Here is a 21,381-nt window from a genome sequence, read left to right on the forward strand (position 1 = left end):
CTGCAAAAAGGTTGACTGGGGACACTCTAAACAGGCTTTAGAAAAGAACTGAAACCAGACAGGCTGCGGGCCAGAATTAAGGGAAAGGGGGGTGAAGGAAAAGGAAGCAGAGGCTGTGAGACGAAGGCTCGAGGGCCAGGAGCTTAGGCCGCGCGCTGAGGGGGAACTGCCTGAGATGGACTTGGCCTGCTCCACCGCTTGAGGGGCAAAGAACAGTTTCCTCCCCGCGTCCAGGTAAGGAAGGCCCATCCTCCGAGCCTGCAGAGCTAGGATCCGACAGCCGCCTCACCACTGGACCAATCACAACCTCTCTTCAGAAAAGAGGCGGGGCCAAGGGGAACTGACTCTTTCCTTGTCCCCGCCCCTCTAGGTAACGTAACCAATCGCAATCTGCTGGAGCAAGTTAGCGCAATCGGAAATAACCAATTATACCGCGAAGCTTTCCGTGCACGCCTGACCCTGCCCCTCCAGCTGCGACAAATATGGCGCGCGAGCTCCTGGGTTTTGTAGTTTCCTCGGGATTCAAAGGACCGGGTGCTCGAGTTACCCCTCACCACCCCGCCTCTAGCCTCTTCCACTCTACTAGTACGCATGCCCGCCCCGGGGAGGGGAGACGCGGAAAAAAGGCGGAACGCTATTAAAACACACACACACACACACACATAACCACCCTCAGTTCGGGAAGCGATAGTGGAGGGCTCTGCTCCTCCCAGAAGGCGGTGCTGCCTGGCAGGACAAACCACGCGGAGAGTTGTGGGTCGGATAGCTCCCCTCCCGATGGAGACTCATGGAGTCAGGTGGGCGGGGGACTCCATGTCCCAGCATGCCCCGCGGCGGGCCCGACCGGCCGCGACTCGGGGCTTGGCCCCGGCCCTAGCTCGTCGGCTGTGTATTGGGGCGCGTGGAGGCTGCAGTCACGGTGGCGCCCGCGGGGACGGAGGTGGGAATGAGTGAAGAGGAGCAGGGCTCCGGCACTACCACGGGCTGCGGGCTGCCCAGGTGAGCCGCCTCGTACCGATCCCTGCCGGGAGAAAAGCGTGGCGCGGTGCGGAGGAGTTAGCGGCGCGGCCCCAGCATGCACCTGGCCTGAGGGTTGTTCCCGGCAAGCACTGGGGTAGTGGGCCGTGGTTCCCGGCATGCATCCCGGCAGTGGCCACTGCCTCCTGCTCTAAATAGTTTGGGTTGGCCCGGTTCCCAGACTGCACTTGGGGCACTGGGCTTTAATGCCCCCGACCTTCAGTGCATTTGGTGGGTACCGGGTCCCTGGCCTGCACTGTGTCAGGGGACATGCACTTGCGACCTGCACTGGGGTACAGGATCCTCTTCCCTAACCGAGACAGGAACAGTGCATTCCCCGCTTGCTCTGGGGGCAGTGGACCCTGCTTTCCCAGCCTGCATCTCTACTCCACATTGAATCCAGCTAGTGTTTGCTGTACTGTCCGGGGTCCCCTGGACCCTATGTCCCCCATGGTGTGCCTGGGTTTGATAGTGCTTGGCCAGGTGGGTGCAGAGTTGGAGGTGTGATGAGGGTCTGTGCCTCCCGCCTCCCTCAGTATAGAGCAAATGCTGGCAGCCAACCCGGGCAAGACCCCGATCAGCCTTCTGCAGGAGTATGGGACCAGAATAGGGAAGACGCCCGTGTACGACCTTCTCAAAGCCGAGGGCCAAGCCCACCAGCCTAATTTCACCTTCCGGGTCACCGTTGGCGACACCAGCTGCACTGGTGAGGAAGGCTTGGGCAGCCTGGCTGGGGTGTGCATTCACAGGGCCCTACTGGCTTTGTTTCTTGGAGTCTCTTCCCAGTCGTCTTCTCTGAGGCCAGTGAGGGAAGGAGAGATTTCAGGGGGAAAAGCCACTGTCTGGATTGGGAAAACGGGTCTGTGAGGAGGTGGGTAGGACTTGGGAGAGTTGGAGGAGCAAGCAGGATGGCCACAGTGCTCTGGCAGATTGCCATCATCCTAGAGGAGAAGGGGGAGATAAACCCAAGTCCCAGTGAAGTATTTGGGGGAGTATGTGTTGGCTGCACTGGTCTCTGTTCCAGGTGCTTGACCAAATTCCCAGTTAATCTTAAACCAGTCTAATCCAGTGACGTAGATGGTAGTATCCTCATGTTGAATATGAGGAAAGTGAGACCCGGAGAGATGCAACGACTCGTGCAAGGTCCCATGCCTCGTAAGTGGCAGAGCCAGGCCTTGACTCTAGAGCCTACCCTCTTTCTACCTTTGCAGTCATCTGTCTGTATTGAGAGAAAAGAAAGTGCTTCCCAGGGGAAAGTAAGGCAGGGAAAGAATCCACACCCCAAGGTGTGTGAACTCAGGAGCAGTTTATGTCCGACATGACTTGATTTGGGGAGCTCCTGGGAAGATAAAAGCCCTTCCTTCCAGCAGCTAGTGTAACGCTTCCAGTCTTGGGCAGGGGCACCTGGTGAGTGGGGCTTGGTTGACTCCCTCCAGTTGTGAGGAGAGAGGCTGTGGGATGCTGGTTTTTCTTCTGTCCTCCCAGTGACGTCCAGTATTGCCCACGCCCCTCTCCCAGGTCAGGGCCCCAGCAAGAAGGCAGCCAAGCACAAGGCAGCTGAGGTGGCCCTCAAACACCTCAAAGGGGGGAGCATGCTGGAGCCGGCCCTGGAGGACAGCAGGTGAGGGAGGAACAGCCAAGGCTTCCTAGAGGCCCTGCCAGGAACACAGGCCCCTGTGCGGCCACCTCCTCTGCCCAGTAGGGCTGGCCTGGTGGCACTTAGCCGCCTCAACCTGGGCCTCTCCCTGAGAGTGTCCTCTGGACGAGCTGGATGCTTCCAGGGCTCCTGCTGCTGTGAAGGATCCTTGGGGGGGGAATGTCAAAGGGCTGTGGCTGTGGTTTGGGCCCAGGCTCGGGAGGGTGTGGGGCGGAGGCTGAGGCTAGAGGGGCCACTCCCCAGCACGCCTCCTCTGTCTAGCACGTTGTCCCTCCTTCCTCCACACGTTCATTGGAGTTTGTAGCCTCCGTGTTTCTTGAGTAGGAAGAGACCCTCCTTCCCCTTCTCTCAGTCTTTTTGATCCAGTGTTTGGCAGCAAAGGATCGCTGGTGGTTAAGCTTCCCTGAGTCTTTGGCTGAAGTGGAAGAAGTTTTCTTAGGGGATGGGCAGGTCAGGAGGACCTGGGTCCCCACCCTCTACCCTCCCCCCCGCCCCCCCACCCAACACATGGGTGTGAATCAAAGGCCCCCTTCCCCTCGGGAAGTTCTTTTTCTCCCCTAGACTCTTCACTGCCTGAGGACATTCCAGTTTTTACTGCTGCAGTGGCTACGACTCCTGTTCCATCTGCTGTTCCAACCAGGTATCTTGTGTTTCCTGACTGCCTGAAGGGGGCGGGGGGGTGGGTGGGAAGGAAGGGGTCCTGGCTTTTGGTCCCCCAGCCTTTGGACTCAGGCTGGTCAGGCAGGAGCAAGTCTGAGAGTAAACAGGATGGAATAGTTGGGGACCAGCACTTGAAGAATTCGTACCAGCTGGTAAGCTCTTGGGACAGAAGGGAATTTATGATTTTTAAATAGCCACGTGGATGATATTTGGCCATGTCTGAGGGTCTTGCAGGCCCCATTTGCTTCTGAGTTGGTCACATGATGGTCCTGTGTGTGCGTCCCATCAGGTGCTTCCAGGGACTGGATATACAGCCCCTCTCCCACTGTCCTGGCAAGGTGATGATCTTTTGTTCCAGAAAAATCTCAGTGGGCCTGGGCCCTGGAAGAGACCTCACTTGGGTGGGAGGGGGAGGAAGCAGGCTGGATGTTTGGACAGACAGCTGCCTGCCGGTGGGGTGTAGGGAAATGGTCATGGGGACGCCGAAGCAGGGCTTAGGACTCATGGGGAGCTGCAAAAGGGACAGCCCCAGCAGCTTTGGCCTGGACCCTTTTTCCTTCAGGAGCCCCCCCATGGAGGTGCAGCCCCCCGTCTCCCCTCAGCAGTCCGAGTGCAATCCTGTTGGCGCTCTGCAGGTGTGCCCCCATCCTCATTTCCCACGCATGCCTGTCTTCCCTTGAACCTGGGGCCATGAGGGACGGTCATGTGGGGCTCTTCCCCTGTTCTGAGGGCTTGTCCCACATCCTTTATTCCTCCTCTAACCTGGAACCTGAGGCTCCCAGGGGAGGAAGGAGAGGACGAGTCTTTTCTCACTCAGCCTTGCACACCCTTGTCTCTCCCTTCCAAGGAGCTGGTGGTGCAGAAAGGCTGGCGGTTGCCTGAGTACACGGTGACCCAAGAGTCTGGGCCGGCCCACCGCAAAGAGTTTACCATGACCTGCCGAGTGGAGCGTTTCGTTGAGATTGGTAACCGGGCGGAGGGGAGTTCTTACAGCTACTCCAGCCCCGGCCGCAGGCAGCTCCTAGCCTCTCTCTGCCAAAGCCCCGCTGTCCTGGCTGAGCCCCTGGCTCGGCTCCCTTCCTCCTGGCTTCTCCCTTGCACTCTGCCCTTTGCCCCCCTTCTGGCTGACCAGGTTCTCAGGTGCATGGCAGGTCCAGAGCTCCTCTTTCCAACTGACATCCCGTGAGGGGACCCTCAACCTTCAAGTTTGAGCTGGGTGGAAAGCACTGGGTCTGTTGACGATCATAATCCAGTAACCCTCTCCCCACACGCAGGCAGTGGCACTTCCAAAAAGCTGGCAAAGCGTAATGCGGCGGCCAAAATGCTGCTTCGAGTGCACACGGTGCCTCTGGATGCCCGGGATGGGAATGAGGCAGAGCCTGATGACGATCACTTCTCCATTGTGAGTGGTTTGTGCGGGCCAGGCACTGTGGTCCATCCTCCATGCCAGGCAGGGCCCTGGGGACATGGGCCTGTCGCTCGGGAGTGAGCCTCTTCTGGTCCCAGGCCTGCTTCTCCCCATTTTCCTACCAGACCCAGAGTTCCTTGAGCCCCCTCTCAGCCTCAGCTACAGGCCTGCCTGGTGAGTGCTGTGGGGAGCTGACCCAGCGCAGGGGCCCTGCAGCCTGCTGTTACTGGCATGAGGAAGGCTGCCTGGACCCCTGGTCCAGAGTCTAGTAGTTAGAGGGGCCAACTCGGGGAAGGCAAGCTGGATGAAGCATTCATTCTGTGGGCTTTTCCCTCCTTGGCATTGAACGTTCGGTGCCTGGGTCTCAGCTCGTGGTTGCATCTTTCTCACTGTCCCCATCTTGTCAGGGTGTGGGCTCCCGCCTGGATGGACTTCGGAACCGGGGCCCCGGCTGCACCTGGGATTCTCTGCGAAATTCAGTGGGAGAGAAGATCCTGTCCCTCCGCAGCTGCTCCCTGGGCGCCTTAGGTGCTCTGGGCCCTGCCTGCTGCAGTGTCCTCAGTGAGCTCTCTGAGGAGCAGGCCTTCCATGTCAGCTATCTGGATATTGGTATGGCTAGTGGGGAGGCCGGGGATGGTGGGGACTGAAGCAGAGCAAGTACAGATGGGCCGACGGGGGTTGGGGAGGGCATGATGGTGATGTGGATGTACCCCTCCCGGCTCTGCCTTCCCACCCAACCACGCCTCCCTCCTCTCTTTTGCTCTCCAGAGGAACTGAGCCTGAGTGGGCTCTGCCAGTGCCTGGTGGAGCTGTCCACACAGCCGGCTACCGTGTGTCACGGCTCTGCAGCGACCAGGGAGGCAGCCCGCGGCGAGGCTGCCTGCCGTGCCCTGCAGTACCTCAAGATCATGGCGGGCAGCAAATAAAGCCCCAGCCGGACTCACGGACGTGCACCCCTGCTCCCTGCCCTTCTTGCCCCCAGCCTATGTGTCTGCTCAGCTCTGGTACCCCTGGAGGTGCCATCTCTACCTCTGACACAGACTGCCTGCCTGCAGGCTCAGGAGGACATAGGGCCAGGAGCCAGGGACCCCAGGGCCTTGGCTGGCTCAAGATCTGGCCTTCTGTCACTGGTGGTGACGAGTGGGAATGAAATCAGGGGGCTCTCCTCTAGAGCCCAGAATAAACGCGCTGCCTCTTGGATTCTTACGTCTGCTCTGGTTTCTCTGACTGGTACTGATGACAAAGGAGGTTAGCACCAGATTGCCTCCCCTGTTGTGCCTCCCCACCTGGTTCCCCACACGTCCCCACACTTGCCTTTCTAGTGGCAGGAGGCTAGGTACAGTGACCTCCGGGGGCCCCACTGCCTGTGCTCCTGCGGCGCTCGGGTTTTGTGGAGATGGAGGGGGCCATGGTTCTGGTCCCAGGGCTCTCCCCCAGCCCTTTGAAGTCTCATACAGGCAGACACATGGATTCAGAAGCTGGACAGCTTTATTTGGGGGGTAGGGGGGGAGTGGGGGGGGGTAAGGGAGATGCGGCACTTTCAGTTGTGAGCCTTGCACGCAAACATATCAAGGGATGATGTGTCACTTCTTCCCAAAGCGCTGAGGGGCAGCCAGGCTCCAGAACGGGGCGCTCAGCTCCTCCCCGGCTCGGGGACCCAACTGCTCACTGCTCCAGGAGCCCCGGGTATTTCTGCCAAACCTTAGAAGAGATCCATCCTCAGCTGTAGGTCCTTTCAGGCCCTCCCAGATCGCCCCCTGCCCCTTTCCTGTCCCTCTGGCCCCTGCCTTGCCCAGTGTCCCTCTCAGACTCACCTCTGGGGCTGAAACCGAAAGGCTGAGCTTCGGCCGTGTCTCTGCATGGCCTGGAGCAGGGAGTGCAGGAATGACCCAGGGGTCTGGGCCTCCTGCAGCGGGCGGGGCCTGCTGTCTTCCTCCTGTGGTACAGGGCCATCGGGGAAGGAAGATGGGCAAAGGCCTTGGATGTTTAGGTCACCAGGCAAAGGGAAGCTGAGGAGCCATTTCCTCAGATATGAGGACCCAGTGAAGACACTGGCAGCCCGAGTATCTGAACTTGGAGCTCAAGCCTCCCGCTGAGACAGAAAAATGGTGACATGGAGAGGGGGTGGTAACTTACCACGAGGATCTGCCGTCCTTCGTCTTGGCCCCCTGGTCTTTCAGCACAGCCCCAGTCTGTTAGCAGCACCAGCAGCAGCACTGCTGCCCGCCTGGAATCCATCCTGCCATCTGCCCTCCTGCGGCTATACCCGCCTCTTATACCTGCTGTGCTCCGGCCCCCACCCCACAGCAGCCTGAGGGGGGATCTAGAGCAGGCAATGGAAACGCACGGCTCCATTAGGAGCCGCCTGGGACCCCCTCCCATGGCACCCCCGGGACTTCCTGCTCCCAGCCTCCGGCCCCCAACCCCTAAGCCTGGAGTTAGAGACTTTATTAGATGCATAAATCCTGTCTCCAGAGCTCAAGAAGCATCATTAATTGCAGATGTTCTGTCAGAGCCAGGCCCTGGGGGGCCTTCAAGAACCCCCGATTTCTCAATAGGTTGGAGAGCGCCAATTGATCACCTCCTCTTTCCTTCCTTAGAGAATAAAAGCATAGAGGAAGTCTTCTAAAGAAGGGCTAGGCATTATGACCCGGGACAGAGGGAGGAACTAAGAGCCAGGGTTAGAATTAGCCAGAATGACGGAGCCCGATCCTTGCCATGACTGTGGCTGCAGCTGGGGTCATCCAGACCATTCACACCCTTGCCTACATGGCTCTTGGGAGGGTTGAAAATGGGATCACTATTCTGAGATTTGCCTGTGGACAGAAAAGTGGGATACAGAAGGAGACTACAAGGTTTCAGAGCCCACACAGTGGGGATTGCTTCAAATCTCTGCAGACTGATCCTGTCTTCACACTAGAGAGCGCTGCTTAGGACCCGCCTCACCTGGGCTTCTGGAGCCATCCTCTGCAGTGAGGCACTGCTGCCACCCTGTGGCCACAGCTCCGCACTGTCAAGTCTGGTCATTTCCTTTTTCTGCTCTTTGAAGGGTGGTGGTTGGGGGGGGGAGAGGGGGGGGAGATGAAGGTTCCTAAGCCTCATTCTAAGGAGTCACAGAAAGGCAGGGGCAGGAAACTGGGGTTGGAATATGGCTCTGTTCACCTCCTACTAGTCACCCCATCCTCTGCCTGGCTCTGACCTGTTGGAGCAGGTGACAGGAATTCTGCCTTAGGAAAAAATCAGGAAGGGGGTCCTTCAAAGTCATCTGATACAGTTTCCCTTCTGGTCCTAGAATCCCTTCTTCAACTTCCCCTGTCCCCGCCCCGTGTGGCTCTCTAGCCTGTGCTGGAGAGGTGCCATGAGGTAAAGAGTCTGTGGATCAGTCTTGGGCAAGCCATCTCTCAAAACCCACAGTCTCCTCACCGAAAAACATGGCAACGTTAAAAGGAACTACTTTCGAAGGGTGCCTGGGTGGTTGAGTTGGTTAAGCGTCTGACTTTGGCTCAGGTTATGATCTCGTGGTCCATGAGTTCAAGTCCCACGTCGGGCTTTGTGCTGACAGCTCGGAGCCTGGGGCCTGCTTCGGAGTCTGTGTCTCCCTCTCTCTCTCTGCCCCTCCCCCACTCACACTCTTTCTCTCTCTCAAAAATAAATAAACATTAAAAAAAAATGGGGCACCTGGGTGGCTCAGTCGGTTGAGCATCTGACTTTGGCTCAGGTCATGATCTCAGTTTGTGAGTTCAAGCCCCACATCGGGCTCTGTGCTGACAGCTCAGAGCCTGGAGCCTGTTTTGGATTCTGTGTCTCCCTCTCTCTCTGCCCCTCCCCAGCTCGTGCTTTCTCTCTCTCACTCTCAAAATAAATATTGAAAAAAAATTAAAAATTTTTAATAAAAGAAACTACTTTCCAGGGTGAGCATTATTTGAGATACTTTTTGTAATCCATTCGGCACAGGATCTGGCACAGAGCAAGTGTCCTCAAAACGTTAGCAGTGGTGATCCTTGCAGAGAGTCCCAGTGAATTTTCCATCTCCTGAGACAGTGGTGGGGCAGACTTATCCGTGTGCCATGCTGGCTTCCGTCTCCTGTGGCCTCCACCAGGGGTCTCAGTGTGCCCCACTAAGTCACATACTGTTGCACATCTTTCATGTGTGCAAGCCTTTCACGTATTTGATTCTTCCACTCTATTTTTTGTTAAGGGGACATCCCTCTTTTAGCAAGCCAGCTAGCAACCAATCTATAACTTTGGATAGGTAGAATAGAGCAGGTTTTGATCTGCATGTTCGAGATACTAGGTTTCTATTAATGCGGCCTCCCTCTGTAAGCTTGGTCTCACAGTTGGTCCCAAGCACAGAACCTGACACTCATCATCATCACATCTTGGAATGTCACCGCTTCTTAGAAGGGAGGAGTATCCAGTCCACGAGCAGATGGTTTTTCTGTGGGAAATGGATCCTATACCACATCAAGGCCTCTGTCTGTTCTTACCTGACAGAAGTCCAGAGGGGCAGCGTTGTGAGGGTGTGTGAGCCTTTGCAGAGTGGCTCTGGGGTCAGACAGAGCCATTGTAATGCTAGCATGTGCACATCACCATGAGCCTTGAGCAAATGTCAACCTAAACCTCAGTTCATCTTAAATGAGGCATTACCAAGGGGTTGTTGTGAACAGAAAATGACTTAATGAATGCAACACATCTAGTGTTACACCCAGCACAGAGCAGCCAGTAAGTGTTTGCTACCCTGATTCTCCTAGTGTCTCTGATCATCAATTACAAGTGGATCTGAGCTGAGGCTCAATTCAGAAAAGGTCAGGTCTAGCTAACTTCCTATGTCCAGGATGGAGACAGCTATCTTCTTTGGTACGAACAGACATATTGCTGGTTCAGATCCAGACCACTGCAATAAAGTATCGCAATGAGGCAAATCAAATGAATTTTTGTTTCCCAGTGCCCGTAAAAGTTATGTTTACATTATGCTATCGCCTATTAAGTGTGCAAATGTCTAAAAAAATCATGTCCATACCTTAAATTTAAAATATTCCTGGGGCACCAGTATGGCTCAGTTGGTCAAGCATCTGACTCTTGATTTCGGCTCAGGTCATGATCTCAGAGTTCATGAGATCTAGCTCTGTCTCCAGCTCTGTGCTGACAGCGTGGAGCCTACTTGGGATTCTCTCTTAAAATAAATAAGTAAAACTTAAAACAAAGTTAAGATATTGCTAAAAAAATGCTAACAATCATCTGAGCTTTTTAGTGAATGGTAATTTTTTTTTTCCTTAAGTAAGCTCTACACCCAGGGTGGGGCTTGAACTCAGCACCCTGAGATCAAGAGCCAATGCTGCACCTACTGAGCCAGCTAGGCCCCCTGCAAGCTGTAATCTTTTTGCTGGTAGAGGACCTGGCCTTAATGGTGATCACTGCTGACTGATCAGGCTGGTGACTGCTAAAGGGTGGGGGTGGCTGTGGCATGGCAATTTCTTAAAATAAGACAATGAAGTTTGCCGCATTCATTAGCTCTTCCTTCCATGAATGATTTCTCAGTAGTGTGCGATGCTCTTTGATAGCACTTTACCCACAGAATTTTAAAAATTAGAGACAAACCTCTCAAACTCCACCACTGCTTTATCAACTATGTTTCCGTAATATTCTCATACTCTTTTTTTTTTTTTTGAAGATTTTAATTTTAAGTAATCTTTACACCCAACATGGGGCTTGAACTCATAATCCCGAGATCAAGAGTCACCTGCTCCACCGACCGGTACTCCAGCCAGACACCCCTGTAACATCCTACCACAAATATCACATCCTTGGGTAGGCTCAAACCATCAACCTTTGGGTTAACAGCCGGACGAGCTAACCGGCCATGCTACAGAGATCCGCCCTGTAATATTCTAAATCCTTTGTCATTTCTAGTCTTGACAGCGCCTTCACCAGGAGAATCTGTCTCAAGAAACCACTTTCCGTGCTCCTCCATAAGCAGCAGCTCCTCTGTTCAGCTTGGATCATGGGGTTACACCAATGTAGTCCCATCTTCAGGCTCCACTTCTAAGTCTAGTTCTCTGCTGCTATCTCCCCCACATCTGCACGTACTTCCTCCACTTGGATCCTGTACCTTCAATTTGTAAAAAACAAAACAAAAAATCCCCACCCTCTGCAAAGTGCAACTGAACAAGATACGCCTGCAGCTGGGATGGGTTAATTCTCCCAACTTGGGAAAGTGCCCTCCCTTCAGTCCCAGGTCTTCCAAAGCCTCACGATCTTGGCAGCTTTGGTATTTGGATTTCAGCAACTTATTTTCTCACCTTCTCTGGAAACCCATGCGCTCCAGAGCACAACACAGTGAAGACCACCACTGCCTTTCCCACTCTCCTGCAGAGACTCAGGCTTCCTACTTGCATCAGTTATACCAAACACCAACCACAAACAGCTTCTAAGTCACTTCTCTTCTACCTGGAAGCCCTCAGAGGCACCTGCTATCTCCTGGTCAAGTTCTGTAGCCTGGCTCCCGCTTCCTCATTTGTGCTAATTATCTAAGGATACATAAACATGAGCAATTACTAGTGACTGCCCTGCCCCTTGCCAGTTCCTGGCTATTATCTGTTTTTCTTGTGAACTCTTACCTGCTTTTAAATAAGCTCCACCCCTCACTTCCAGATCGACCTCTTCCCCACATCTTGAACTCCTGTGTGTGTGTTTGTGTGTGCACTCCCCTAGTCATGCTGGGAACTTTCTGAGAGTAGGGCTTGCTTTTGTTTTTTATTGTTGGGAGGAAGGTGGGGAAAAACACTGAAAGATAAGAGGCCACTTGCCTTCAGACACCCGACCATCCCCCATCCACATAAAGCACACAAGTTCTACAGCAAAGGCTCCCATAATGTGGAGGCCCTTGTGCCCATGGCAGTGCACAGATGTGAGCCCCTGTCTCTACGCCTTCTTTTGTCTTTATGTGATTGATATAAACCACCTACCTTCTCTAGGCTGTGTCTTCCCTGCATCAAAAGGAGGGATAAGAATCTCTGCTCCTTCTGTCCTAAAAAACGGGAGAGTGAGGAAAAGCACAGACATGAAAGCCCAAGGAGTTCCCAGAGAATAGTGGCCAATGAGACTTGTAGATCAGAGTACCGAAGCATTAGACATAACAGTGGTTCTCTTTGATAGTTTAATGTTATATTTGCAGCATAAATAAGGCACAATATATGTCAGGGCAAGGGGGAGCAGGAGAAGGCATGGCTGGGGGGAGAACTGCTGGGTGGTAAGGGGCGGGGGACGGAAGAAGGCACGGTTAGGGAGAACAGAGTGAAGCCTCTGTCTCAGCCCCGTCCTGGGAGATCGTGAGAGCCTGCTCACAGGGATCATGCCGAGTCGGGTGGCAGGGAAAGGGAGAAGACGGTTTTGTAACAGAACAGCCCGTAGCACTGCATCCTCCCACCTGTCAAAGTCCGCCACTGGGGACTGGGGAGACCCAGACCCAGAGTCGAGCTCCTTGACGGGACGGAGAGGGGCTGCTACATGTCAAAGGTACACAGATGAACAGAGATATAACCATAGATACACACCACTTTCTTTCAACTGACACTATGTCAGGAGGCTGCAGCCTCCACGGTTGGGGCTGGAGGCTCATCTCCCTGCTGGAAAGGGGTGTGTGTGTGTGTGTGTGTGTGTGTGTGTGTGTGTGTGTGTTACAGGACAGCTAGAGCTCCAGCCCGTCCTTCCCGTAACAAAGACTGTGGAGTGACCAGTTTGCAAGGGAATATGCGACAATTCCTGTCCAGACCAAGGCAGGACAGGTTTTGGGAAGAAGTAGAAGGAACTCAAACCTAGATTTTGAGATGAATGACGTGGTTGTTGTTTTAATGGGGGTAGAGGGAGGTACTGGAGGAAGTGGAAAAATGTGTTAGTGCTAAGGCAGAGGATGGTACTTAAAATATCCCTGACACCCTACAAGGATTTTCCAGCTTGCCCCTAAGGCAATGGTTCTCACACTTTAGTGTGCGTTAGAAATCACGTGGAGTGCTTGTTAGAGCCCAGCCCAGTTCAGTTTCCCATTCAATAGGTCTGTGGTGGGGCCCAAATGTGCATTTCTAACAAGCTCCCAGATACTGGTGCTGCTGCTGCTACTGAGCCTGGACCACATCCTGAGAACCACCGCCCTAAGGGAAGGTCAATGAAACTAGTGCTCATAGCCATTTCTTACAGCTAAAACATCACCCACCAGTAGCTAATGTTGATGATAGCTCTGTGCTACCAGCCCCCCATTAAAAAAATAAAATAAACCCTAGCAGCTACAATACAAACCTGCATCTACAAAGGACACAGCTGCCTTAGCCTGCCTTATTCTCCCCAGCCTTTTCTCATTCTGGGGGTAGGACTTTACCCCAAGGAGAGACAAATGAACTGGTAATGGGGTGGGAATAGTGGCCAGTAGCCACTTAACTCTCATTCCTGCTGGGTCACCACTCTGAGGTGAGTGGGTGGGGATTTATGTCTGTGTGTACATGCATGTATGCGAACACACAGAGAAATCAGGTTTATACAGTGAGGGGGATGATTAAAGTTGTGGGGGCTGAAGCAGGATGGGGGAATCCTCTAATCTGCCTTGGGGTCCTCACCTGTCCCATTCCCCCCTCCACCCCTGTCAAACAAAAGTCTAAAGAAAGCGGAAAGAGCATTATCAACAAAGGCATATGTGATATAACTAGGAGGACTGGATTCTAAACGGACTGGTTATGAAATTAAAAAAAAAAAAAAAAAGAATACATTTCCTTCCTGTGTATACAATGTACAATATTAATGAAAAATAATGATTTGGGGATGGCAAGGAAGTCATGAAAGAAAGGGGGGACTCTCAGGGGAAGGGGGCTGTCGCAGGGCTAGCACCTTTGAAGGAGCCTCTCAGTGTGGAGCAAGGGAGCCTTAGAAACCACAGGAGGAGTATTTTGGTGTCTGCTTGGTGGTTCAGGCTGTAGACAGGGCATGGTTATGGTTAAGTACCCCGTCAACCAGGATAGGTAGTGCTGGAGGGCAGTGAATCAGGAAAAGAGTTAAGAATGGCAGAACAGGCATAGGGAAGGCGGCAAGGTGAGTGAGGTTAGCTCGTCTCCTATTTACCACTACCAAGAGTAGAGGGTCTAGTGCTTAGGACCACGGAGAGGAGTGGAGGCTGAAGGAAGCCAGATTTGGGGTGTACAACCAACAGGGAAAGAGCAAGTAAAGGAGGGCCTAGTTTTTCCCTCTCTAGCAGTGAGGGAAGTTTTCTCAGGCTTTGCAACTCTGAGCAAGCCTTCTTTTAAAGGAATAGGGCAAAAGTCTGCAGACCTGAAGACCTGGTCTGGTACCTTTCTCTATGGCCTTGGTTATCTATCAGCTGTGTCTCCGGAATGAGGTGGGAGGCCTGAATCTTGTGTTTGCTTAGAGTCCCAAGGCATCCACACTCTCAGCTCCTCTCACAAAGTATCCTCCCTCGGGCTCCTAGAAAGGCCACGGTCATTAAGAAAGGGTGAAGTGACGCCCTCCACGACGCTTGGTTCTGGTCCAGATGCGTCTGGAAAGCAAAGGGCAAGGGAGAGTGGCCACACGGCTGGCAGCAATAACAAGTGAGTATAAGTGACATTCCCCTTAACTATGAGAGAGTCTCAGGATAACCAACTGCCCTGCTTTCTCAGTGAGGCCAAGGACCAGCTAAAGAGCTATCTGGAGGGTTCTATCCTGTCCCTTCCTACTGCTTCACCAGTAAGGTTCTGGCAATCCCCTCATTTAGGCCCCAATAAGAACTTCCCACCGATGACAATGAGGTAAGGGCTCAAGGGAAGGAGACATGGGGACTAAGAGACCCTCTAAATAAACTAGCTGTCCTACATGGGGACAGACGGGTACGACTCAAACTTCCTCCACAGCCAAACAGTGAGGCAGGGCACGTATGCAGTGACAAACGGATTCTTAACTTGAAAAACACTAGAATGAAGGGGGAAGAAAAACAGTCCAGGGTCTTGTGAAGGCTCCTTAGGAGCCATAAACTCAGTCAAGCTTTAGGGCAAGGCTGCTGGTGGGAAATCAAGATGATAAAAAATGAAACACAACTAAAGCAGAAGAAAGTCCCAGGGAACAGCCATCAAAAGGAAAAGTCCTGAGTACAAGTTACGGCTGTGAACTGTGGAAGGCAAGTGCAGTCCCTGGAGGTGGGGACTTGTATCCCGACCATCTGCCAGGCCATTTGCTAGTCTGAGTCACCTCGGGGGCTGTTCCTGTTGGGTCCCGGGTGGTAGAGGATGAGAAAACTGTGTTTTCTCTTCCTTCTCTTTACCAGGTGTGTCGTGTTCAGCACTGGTTCTGAAAAGCAGGAGGGGAAAGGAAAAACAAATGCAGCAGAACAAGTCACCTGACTGGCTTACCAGTACAGCACTCTGGGAAGACGGGAATCTCGTAGCTTAGGTTTCCTCATTCCCCCATGACAGCCAATTCTGGGAAACAAACTAAGGAAGGAAGCTGGCAGTTATTTTGCACGTATGTTTAAGATGGAGGTAGGAGAGAGGGAGAAAAGGGCATTCTTGGCTTGGGCAGATGGCAGAAGGTGGCTCTGGGACAATTGGAAGGGATTCATACTGACAGGCTATTAAAGCTGACCTATCTATCCACAGGCCTCTGGCTTTGGATCACTTCCTGTGGCCCTGGTAGAAATTGCATAGTTCAGAGCCAAAGGAAGATCAGAAGTCTTAATGGGGAAGAAAGAGGGACAAGAGGGATGAATTTCTCCCCCTGCAACCTAACGCCTCAAAGTAAGAATGGCTGAGAGCAATAGTCACCAATTTCCCCGGGCAGGCCAGACCTTCCCCAAGCAGGGCTGTTCTGCTGAGATCAGTACTGCACCTTCTCTCTCTTGCCTCTCCCCATGTTACCTGACCCTCGAGAAAACCCACTCAGGACCCTGGCTCTGATGTCGCAGAGTCCTGGGGCTGGGCCTTTGGGGATGCATTGCATCTAGGGGGCATCTAGTTCCAGGAGGCTGCATCGGAAGAAGCGAGACAGAGGCAGGACACAGACGCGGACAAAGAGGGAGATACAGGAGCGGACAGACGACCAAATGGAATATGTGTGCTTTGGCCAGTAAACTCTTGTAAAACATAAAGACTCAATTTAGTAACCTGATAGAATGAGCTTTAAACTATACTGTTCCTGCCTGCCCTAATGATAACTGCAGGAGGGTGGACTGGGGAGGCAGGGAATCAGCTAGTCACACTCGGGGCACTTTCCCTTTTCACTAACAAGCAAGAGCTAATAAGGCCACACAAGATGATCTTGCCAAGGCTTACTGGGAGGTGGAAAAGGCCCCACCTGGAGACCGGGAAAACTCAAGACACAAAAAATGAGGTACCCAAATAGCTCTAGAAATAGTTGAAAAAGGATTAGAATTCTTGGGGTTTGTTTCTTTTTGCTCTGTTTTTGTTTTTGAGTGTTTTTTTGTTTTTGTTTTTTTTTTTTTTGGTGGCAGGTAGGGAGGACTAAAGTTTATGGAAGAGCTGGAAAATACTGCTAATTCATGTATCAAAGGTAACTTTACATTCGCCATAAGTGAATGTTTTAACTAGACTTCAGGAAGGGGAAAAGGGGATAAAATAAGCAGCTAATGGGAGACAAAGTCCTGAGCCTATGGGGTGGCTGAGGCGGGCCAGCAGGTGACCTGCCATCAACACTAGCCTCCCTCTACCTAGCAGGAGGTGGCGTGCTGCTAAGGAACAGGAAGCCATGGCTTCATGGGAAGAGAGGCAACTGAGAAACCCAAAACCTAGAAGTGCAAGGGTTAGTGTTAAGAGACAGGTACACATGCACAGGCTGGGGTGATTGTTCGGACCATCTGGAAAGGCCTTTGGCTGTAGGTACATCAGAAACTGCCCCCTTAGGGGATGATCTATGTGGCTCCGGGGCTGGGAGGCTCCTAGTACAGGTGTCAATGTACACGACCATGTGGCTGAAGAGAAAAGCCCCACATCTGTCCGTTACTCACAACACACAATCCTTCCCTCATACCGCCACATCCAAGGCAGATGGAGGGGATAAGATGACATCTCTCTTGGCTCTCGGGTGGGCGAGCTCTGGCTAGGGACCTCTCCACCAGGGGAGGCATCATCTGCCCGCAGACTGGGACTGTGGGGTCATGATCACATGCGACTGTATCGGCATGCTCAGTTCTGTCCTTTGGCTGGCCATCTGAGTGAGAACCGAGGTGGCCACAGCTTCAGCTGCAGAGCGAACACTGAGGCCATTGCTGGGGGCTGTTGCTGAGCTGTGTTGAATCACAGGGGCTGGAGAACCCGTGGGCTCTGAGCTTTCCTTGGGGCTTTCTGCCAGGGAGGAAGGCAAAGAGCAGAGAGCAAGTGGTTAGAAAACAACATGGACAAACAAGCAGGACTACCTTGTGCCACAGTTCTAAAGGAGCCCAAAAGAAAAGGAAGCCCATCATTTCGGGAGGAAGCTTCCCAGAATACTGGCTTCTAAGCCATGGAGGGGCTAGGAAATGGGAAGTTGTGAGATGGGCAGCAAGAACTAGGCCCACATTAATCTACCTATCCTAGTAAAGCAGACACCTCAACATGTTAATTACACCATCTGGCTTCTAGGTCTTTGTGTAGTTCATTACCCCTATTGGAACATTCTTCCTTTATCCATGTCTTTAAAGGTGCTTTAAAATAGATCGCTTGTTTTAGCTATCCTGATTAATTCCCACAAGAATTTAATTGTTCCATTATTTTTTATGTTCCTTTAGTAACCAGTTGCACCACAGGTGAGCCTGATAAATATCACGCTGCACTCAGATGACGTTATGACCAGTCCTGGGCCAAGGTTCAGTTAATACAACAAACTACAAAGAGGCCTGTTGGACCCTCCTGACTATCAATTAGCTAGGCATTAATGACTTCAAACACGTATTATGAGCTATGCCACGTCACCTAAAGTGACGATAAACACAGAGCTGAGCTGCACACAGAGGTGACTCCATGTTGTTCTTCAGTCGAGTTTTACTAAACGTCACATAACCTCTACGGCTGCTTAAACAGAGATGTATGCAATAAACATGGGCAAACTAGTAAGAGTTGGTTGTATTTTTCATTGTCCGAGTCTTCTTTCAGGATTCAAATATAACCCCCTCTGTGGAGCCTTCTTTGTTGCACTCATGAAATTAACTATTTCATCGCTTGGGCTTTCAGAGAGCACATTCATCTATTCCATCGATTCATCATTTTTACCAAGCATCCTTTGTGCCAGCACTGGGGTATATAATGAATAAACCAGGAGGCCTGTCCTCAGGAAGCTCCCACTCTAGGGGCTGTGTGAGTCGGTTAGCTGCACTTACCTTATTCACATGTTGAAATGTTTATCTCCTCATAACTCTGAGTTTCTCAGAGGCGGAGACAGTGTGTCATTTATCCTTTGTTAAATACCTACCACGGTGTCTACACCACACAGCAGGAACTAAATACAGCTTTGGAAATAAGTAGTTTAATGGCTCAACTACCTCTTAAAAGTTCTTGCAAGGATTGAGTAGAAAACTTACTGTATATATATTTTTCATACTGATGAATACTCAGTCCTTGCCTTCCTTACCCCATCAAAGAGGATTTGAAATAGTTGATCAATGAACTTGTTGAACCATTTTCTTACTATGGTTTCCAGAACACCACACCCACTACTCAGCTCATTTTCCTCCCGCCTTCTTGGTGGCTCATTCTGCTTCATCTGTGGGTTTCTTCTCCTTTCTCTGACCTCTAAATGTTGGAAGTACCCCAGGGCTCGGTCCTGCAACTACTTTTCTCTCTCTGTCTGTGCTCTTTTGGTAACAGGAACATTTCATCCGGTTTTGTGGCTTTAAAAGCTAACTACATGCTGCTGACTCCCCAAGTTATATCTTCAGCCTTTCCTCTGAACTGCAGGACCACATAACCAGCTTCCACTTGACACCTCCATCTGCAAGCCTAGTCAGCTTCTTAAGCTCAGCTTGTCCAAATCTGAGCTCCAGATACACTCCTAATCCATTTCTTTCTATACTTCCCTCTACTTCCAATTCATTGCAGCTCCATTCTGGCAGCTGCCCAGGCCAAAACTTTTGGTGCAATTTTTGATTCTTTTCACAAATACACCACTCCATCTGGCCCATTATCAAACTCTGTCGCTCTAACTGCAGAACACACCCTGAGTTCACCCTCTTCTCCCCACTTTCGCTACCACTGTCCTGGTCCAAGGCTCGGTCATCTCTTGCTCATAGGACTGCAACAGCCTCCTAAATGGACTGCCTGCTCCTGCCTGTGCGCTCCTGCACACTCCAAAAGAGTGATCCTGTTCAAACAGATCGGATCAGTCATGTCACGCCTCTTCTAAAAACCCTCGAATGGTCCCCAACAGAGAGTAAAGGCTGAGGTCCTCACTACGACCAAGGAGGCTCTATGCAGAACTGTTCCCATTAGCTCCCCTACTTCATCTCCAACTACTCTCCACCCCCCACTCTCTCCAATCCAGCCACACTGGCCTTCCTGATGCTCCTACTTTGGGTCTTTGCAGCTGCGATCCCTCCTATTGGCAGTACTTTTTGCCCTTATACAAATGCATAGCCAGCTCCCTCACTTCCTTTTTTTTATATAAATTTTTTTAATGTTTATTTATTTTTGAGAGAGAGAGAGAGAGAGAGAGAGAGAGAGAGAGAGAGAGGCAGAGAGACAGGAAGACAGAATCTAAAGCAGGCTCCAGCCTCCGAGCTAGTCAGCACAGAGTCCGATGCGGGGCTCAAACTCGTCAACTGCTAGATCATGACCTCAGCCGAAGTCAGACGCTCAACCGACTGAGCCACCCAGGCACCCCTCCCTCACTTCCTTAAGTGTCTTTATTCAAAAGCCACCTCATCTGAAATTGCAACCCTGCTGCCAACATTTCATATTCCTCTTCCTGTTTTATTTTTTCTTCCAAGCATTTACTCTTACCTAACATACCATATATTGTACCTATTTATCTCGCTTGTTGTCTGTCTTGCCTACTAAAATATAAGCCCCTCAAGGGTAGGGATTTTAATCTAATATTTGGTTTCCTATTATATCCTCAGCATATAAAACAGTGCCTGGCACAGAAGAGGCTCAATCAATATCTGCTTAATGAATGAGTGTATCCTGAAGTACATATTAAAATTAAAATTTAAATAGAGACGCTTAAAATGAGTGATGTGGTTACTCTTTTTCTATGGGAACACATCTCTGAAATAATAAAGACAGTTAGTGGAAAAATAATTCAATATATCAAAAGTTGACAGCCAAAATTTCTATGAATTTGTTAAATTTGCAAAGGAGATTTATTTGCTTTCACTGTCCATGAGCAAAGTATTCACAGTAATTTTAATCTCAGGACTGCGCTTGTCCTGAGCACGACGCTATGACCGTCTCTTTCTAGCACTGTTCTATGTGTGCACATAGGTTACAAACTCAAACCACCATCAGCCCATCATTAGGAAGATAAAATATACCCCCATATCACAATGCTTAACAAATGCCAATGCATCATCTGCTGTTTATATTCTCTTGAGGCCCAGATAGTGTCTTTGACATAAGAAAGAGCTAGATGTGAATCTTGCCTCTGCCACTTCCCCAACTGTGTAACCTCAGGTACATGACTATTCTGAGTTCGGTCTTCTAATGTATAAATGGGGGCAAGATCCATTTCATGAGAGAACTGGGCAGATGGTAGAGTGCCCAACACAAAGTAGGCACCCAATCAATAGTGCTACCCTTTATCTCCAACTATGATAACTCTATATGGTTCAGAAAAAAGTTATTTTGTAGGACTGGCTGTTCCAGAAAGGCTGTTTGTTCACTTATTAGTCTGGATCCCCCAGAACATTCAGAATGGGTTTACAAAATTATAAACAGTTCAGATACGCAGCACATGCAGTTTACTGACTGACCAACCTTGCTTTGGTTGTGAGTCACTCACCTAAATAGCCTTGGGTCTTTTTCTGTAGTGCAGTGACTGGGCAGTCTTTATGAGCTAACAGTAGCTGTTTCAACTGAGCCACCTCATTGCGTAGTAACGTGACTTCATTCTAAAGAGGGAGGGAAGATAAAGGTATCAAGAAAATTCATCCTCTACCCTTGAGCCCCCAGCAGCTGTCCCCACAGTAAGGACAGAATGCTGCCTGGATTTTCTCCCCTGAGTCTGGGAGACTCCTGATCCAGCAAGGCTTCAGACAGCTCAGGGCCAGTACAGTCATGAATTCGACGGCAGGAGCTGCTTACAGTGAAAAGTAGGGATTTATAATAGAAACATTACTCCTATTTAGGATAGATATAATCAAACCAAAATTAATAATGCATATGTCCTTTGACTAAGAAAGCCTACTTCCAGGAATCTATTTAACAGAACTACCTACTCAACAGCATGCAATGTTTACTCCAGCATTGCTGTTCTGGCAAAAAAAATTAGAGATACTATAAATATCCATACTTTATAATATAACCACACTATAGAATACACTACTATACGGCTATTTAAAAAAATGAAGTAGATCCTCTGTAGACATGGCCAGTTCTCCAGGAGATACCATTATCCTATTTAAGTTAAGACAAACACACAGTCCCTCCCTGACCACCCCACAAAAAATATAAATGAAAAA

General features: G+C 51.0%; 2 protein-coding genes across 13 annotated transcripts in view; one reads left to right on the forward strand and one right to left on the reverse strand.

Annotated features, from left to right (window-relative positions):
- The first annotated feature begins 98 nt into the window (after positions 1-98).
- TARBP2 (TARBP2 subunit of RISC loading complex) lies at positions 99-5,948 on the forward strand. Of its 4 annotated transcripts, none has more exons than XM_042946697.1 (9): positions 99-234; positions 1,554-1,723; positions 2,536-2,638; positions 3,219-3,314; positions 3,897-3,969; positions 4,182-4,299; positions 4,609-4,736; positions 5,150-5,351; positions 5,511-5,948. In XM_042946697.1, exons 2-9 carry the CDS (start codon positions 1,564-1,566, stop codon positions 5,666-5,668), a joined length of 1,038 nt encoding a protein of 345 aa, XP_042802631.1. In that variant the 5' UTR covers positions 99-234; positions 1,554-1,563; the 3' UTR covers positions 5,669-5,948. The 4 variants fall into 4 exon arrangements, with proteins under 4 accessions (XP_042802631.1, XP_042802628.1, XP_042802632.1 ...); XM_042946694.1 differs by lacking the exon at positions 99-234 and adding an exon at positions 818-999; XM_042946696.1 differs by lacking the exon at positions 99-234 and adding an exon at positions 1,138-1,248.
- A 361-nt stretch (positions 5,949-6,309) lies between these two features.
- The window catches only part of LOC122224621 (cyclic AMP-dependent transcription factor ATF-7), a 90,174-nt gene continuing 75,102 nt past the window's right edge, over positions 6,310-21,381 (reverse strand). For 6 of the 9 annotated variants that reach the window (XM_042946687.1, XM_042946689.1, XM_042946688.1 and 3 more), the window contains 2 exons: positions 20,703-20,811; positions 10,452-17,074 (listed from right to left, as the gene is read on the reverse strand). In XM_042946687.1, coding sequence (XP_042802621.1) covers positions 16,857-17,074; positions 20,703-20,811 — 327 coding nt within the window. In that variant the 3' untranslated portion in view covers positions 10,452-16,856. Of the gene's footprint in view, positions 6,444-6,556; positions 6,679-7,005; positions 7,066-10,451; positions 17,075-20,702; positions 20,812-21,381 lie in introns of those variants that run through there. The other 3 variants (XM_042946691.1, XR_006204868.1, XR_006204869.1) reach the window with 3 other exon arrangements.

The sequence above is a fragment of the Panthera leo genome, chromosome B4, assembly GCF_018350215.1.
Source record: "Panthera leo isolate Ple1 chromosome B4, P.leo_Ple1_pat1.1, whole genome shotgun sequence".
Lineage (NCBI taxonomy): Eukaryota > Metazoa > Chordata > Mammalia > Carnivora > Felidae > Panthera > Panthera leo.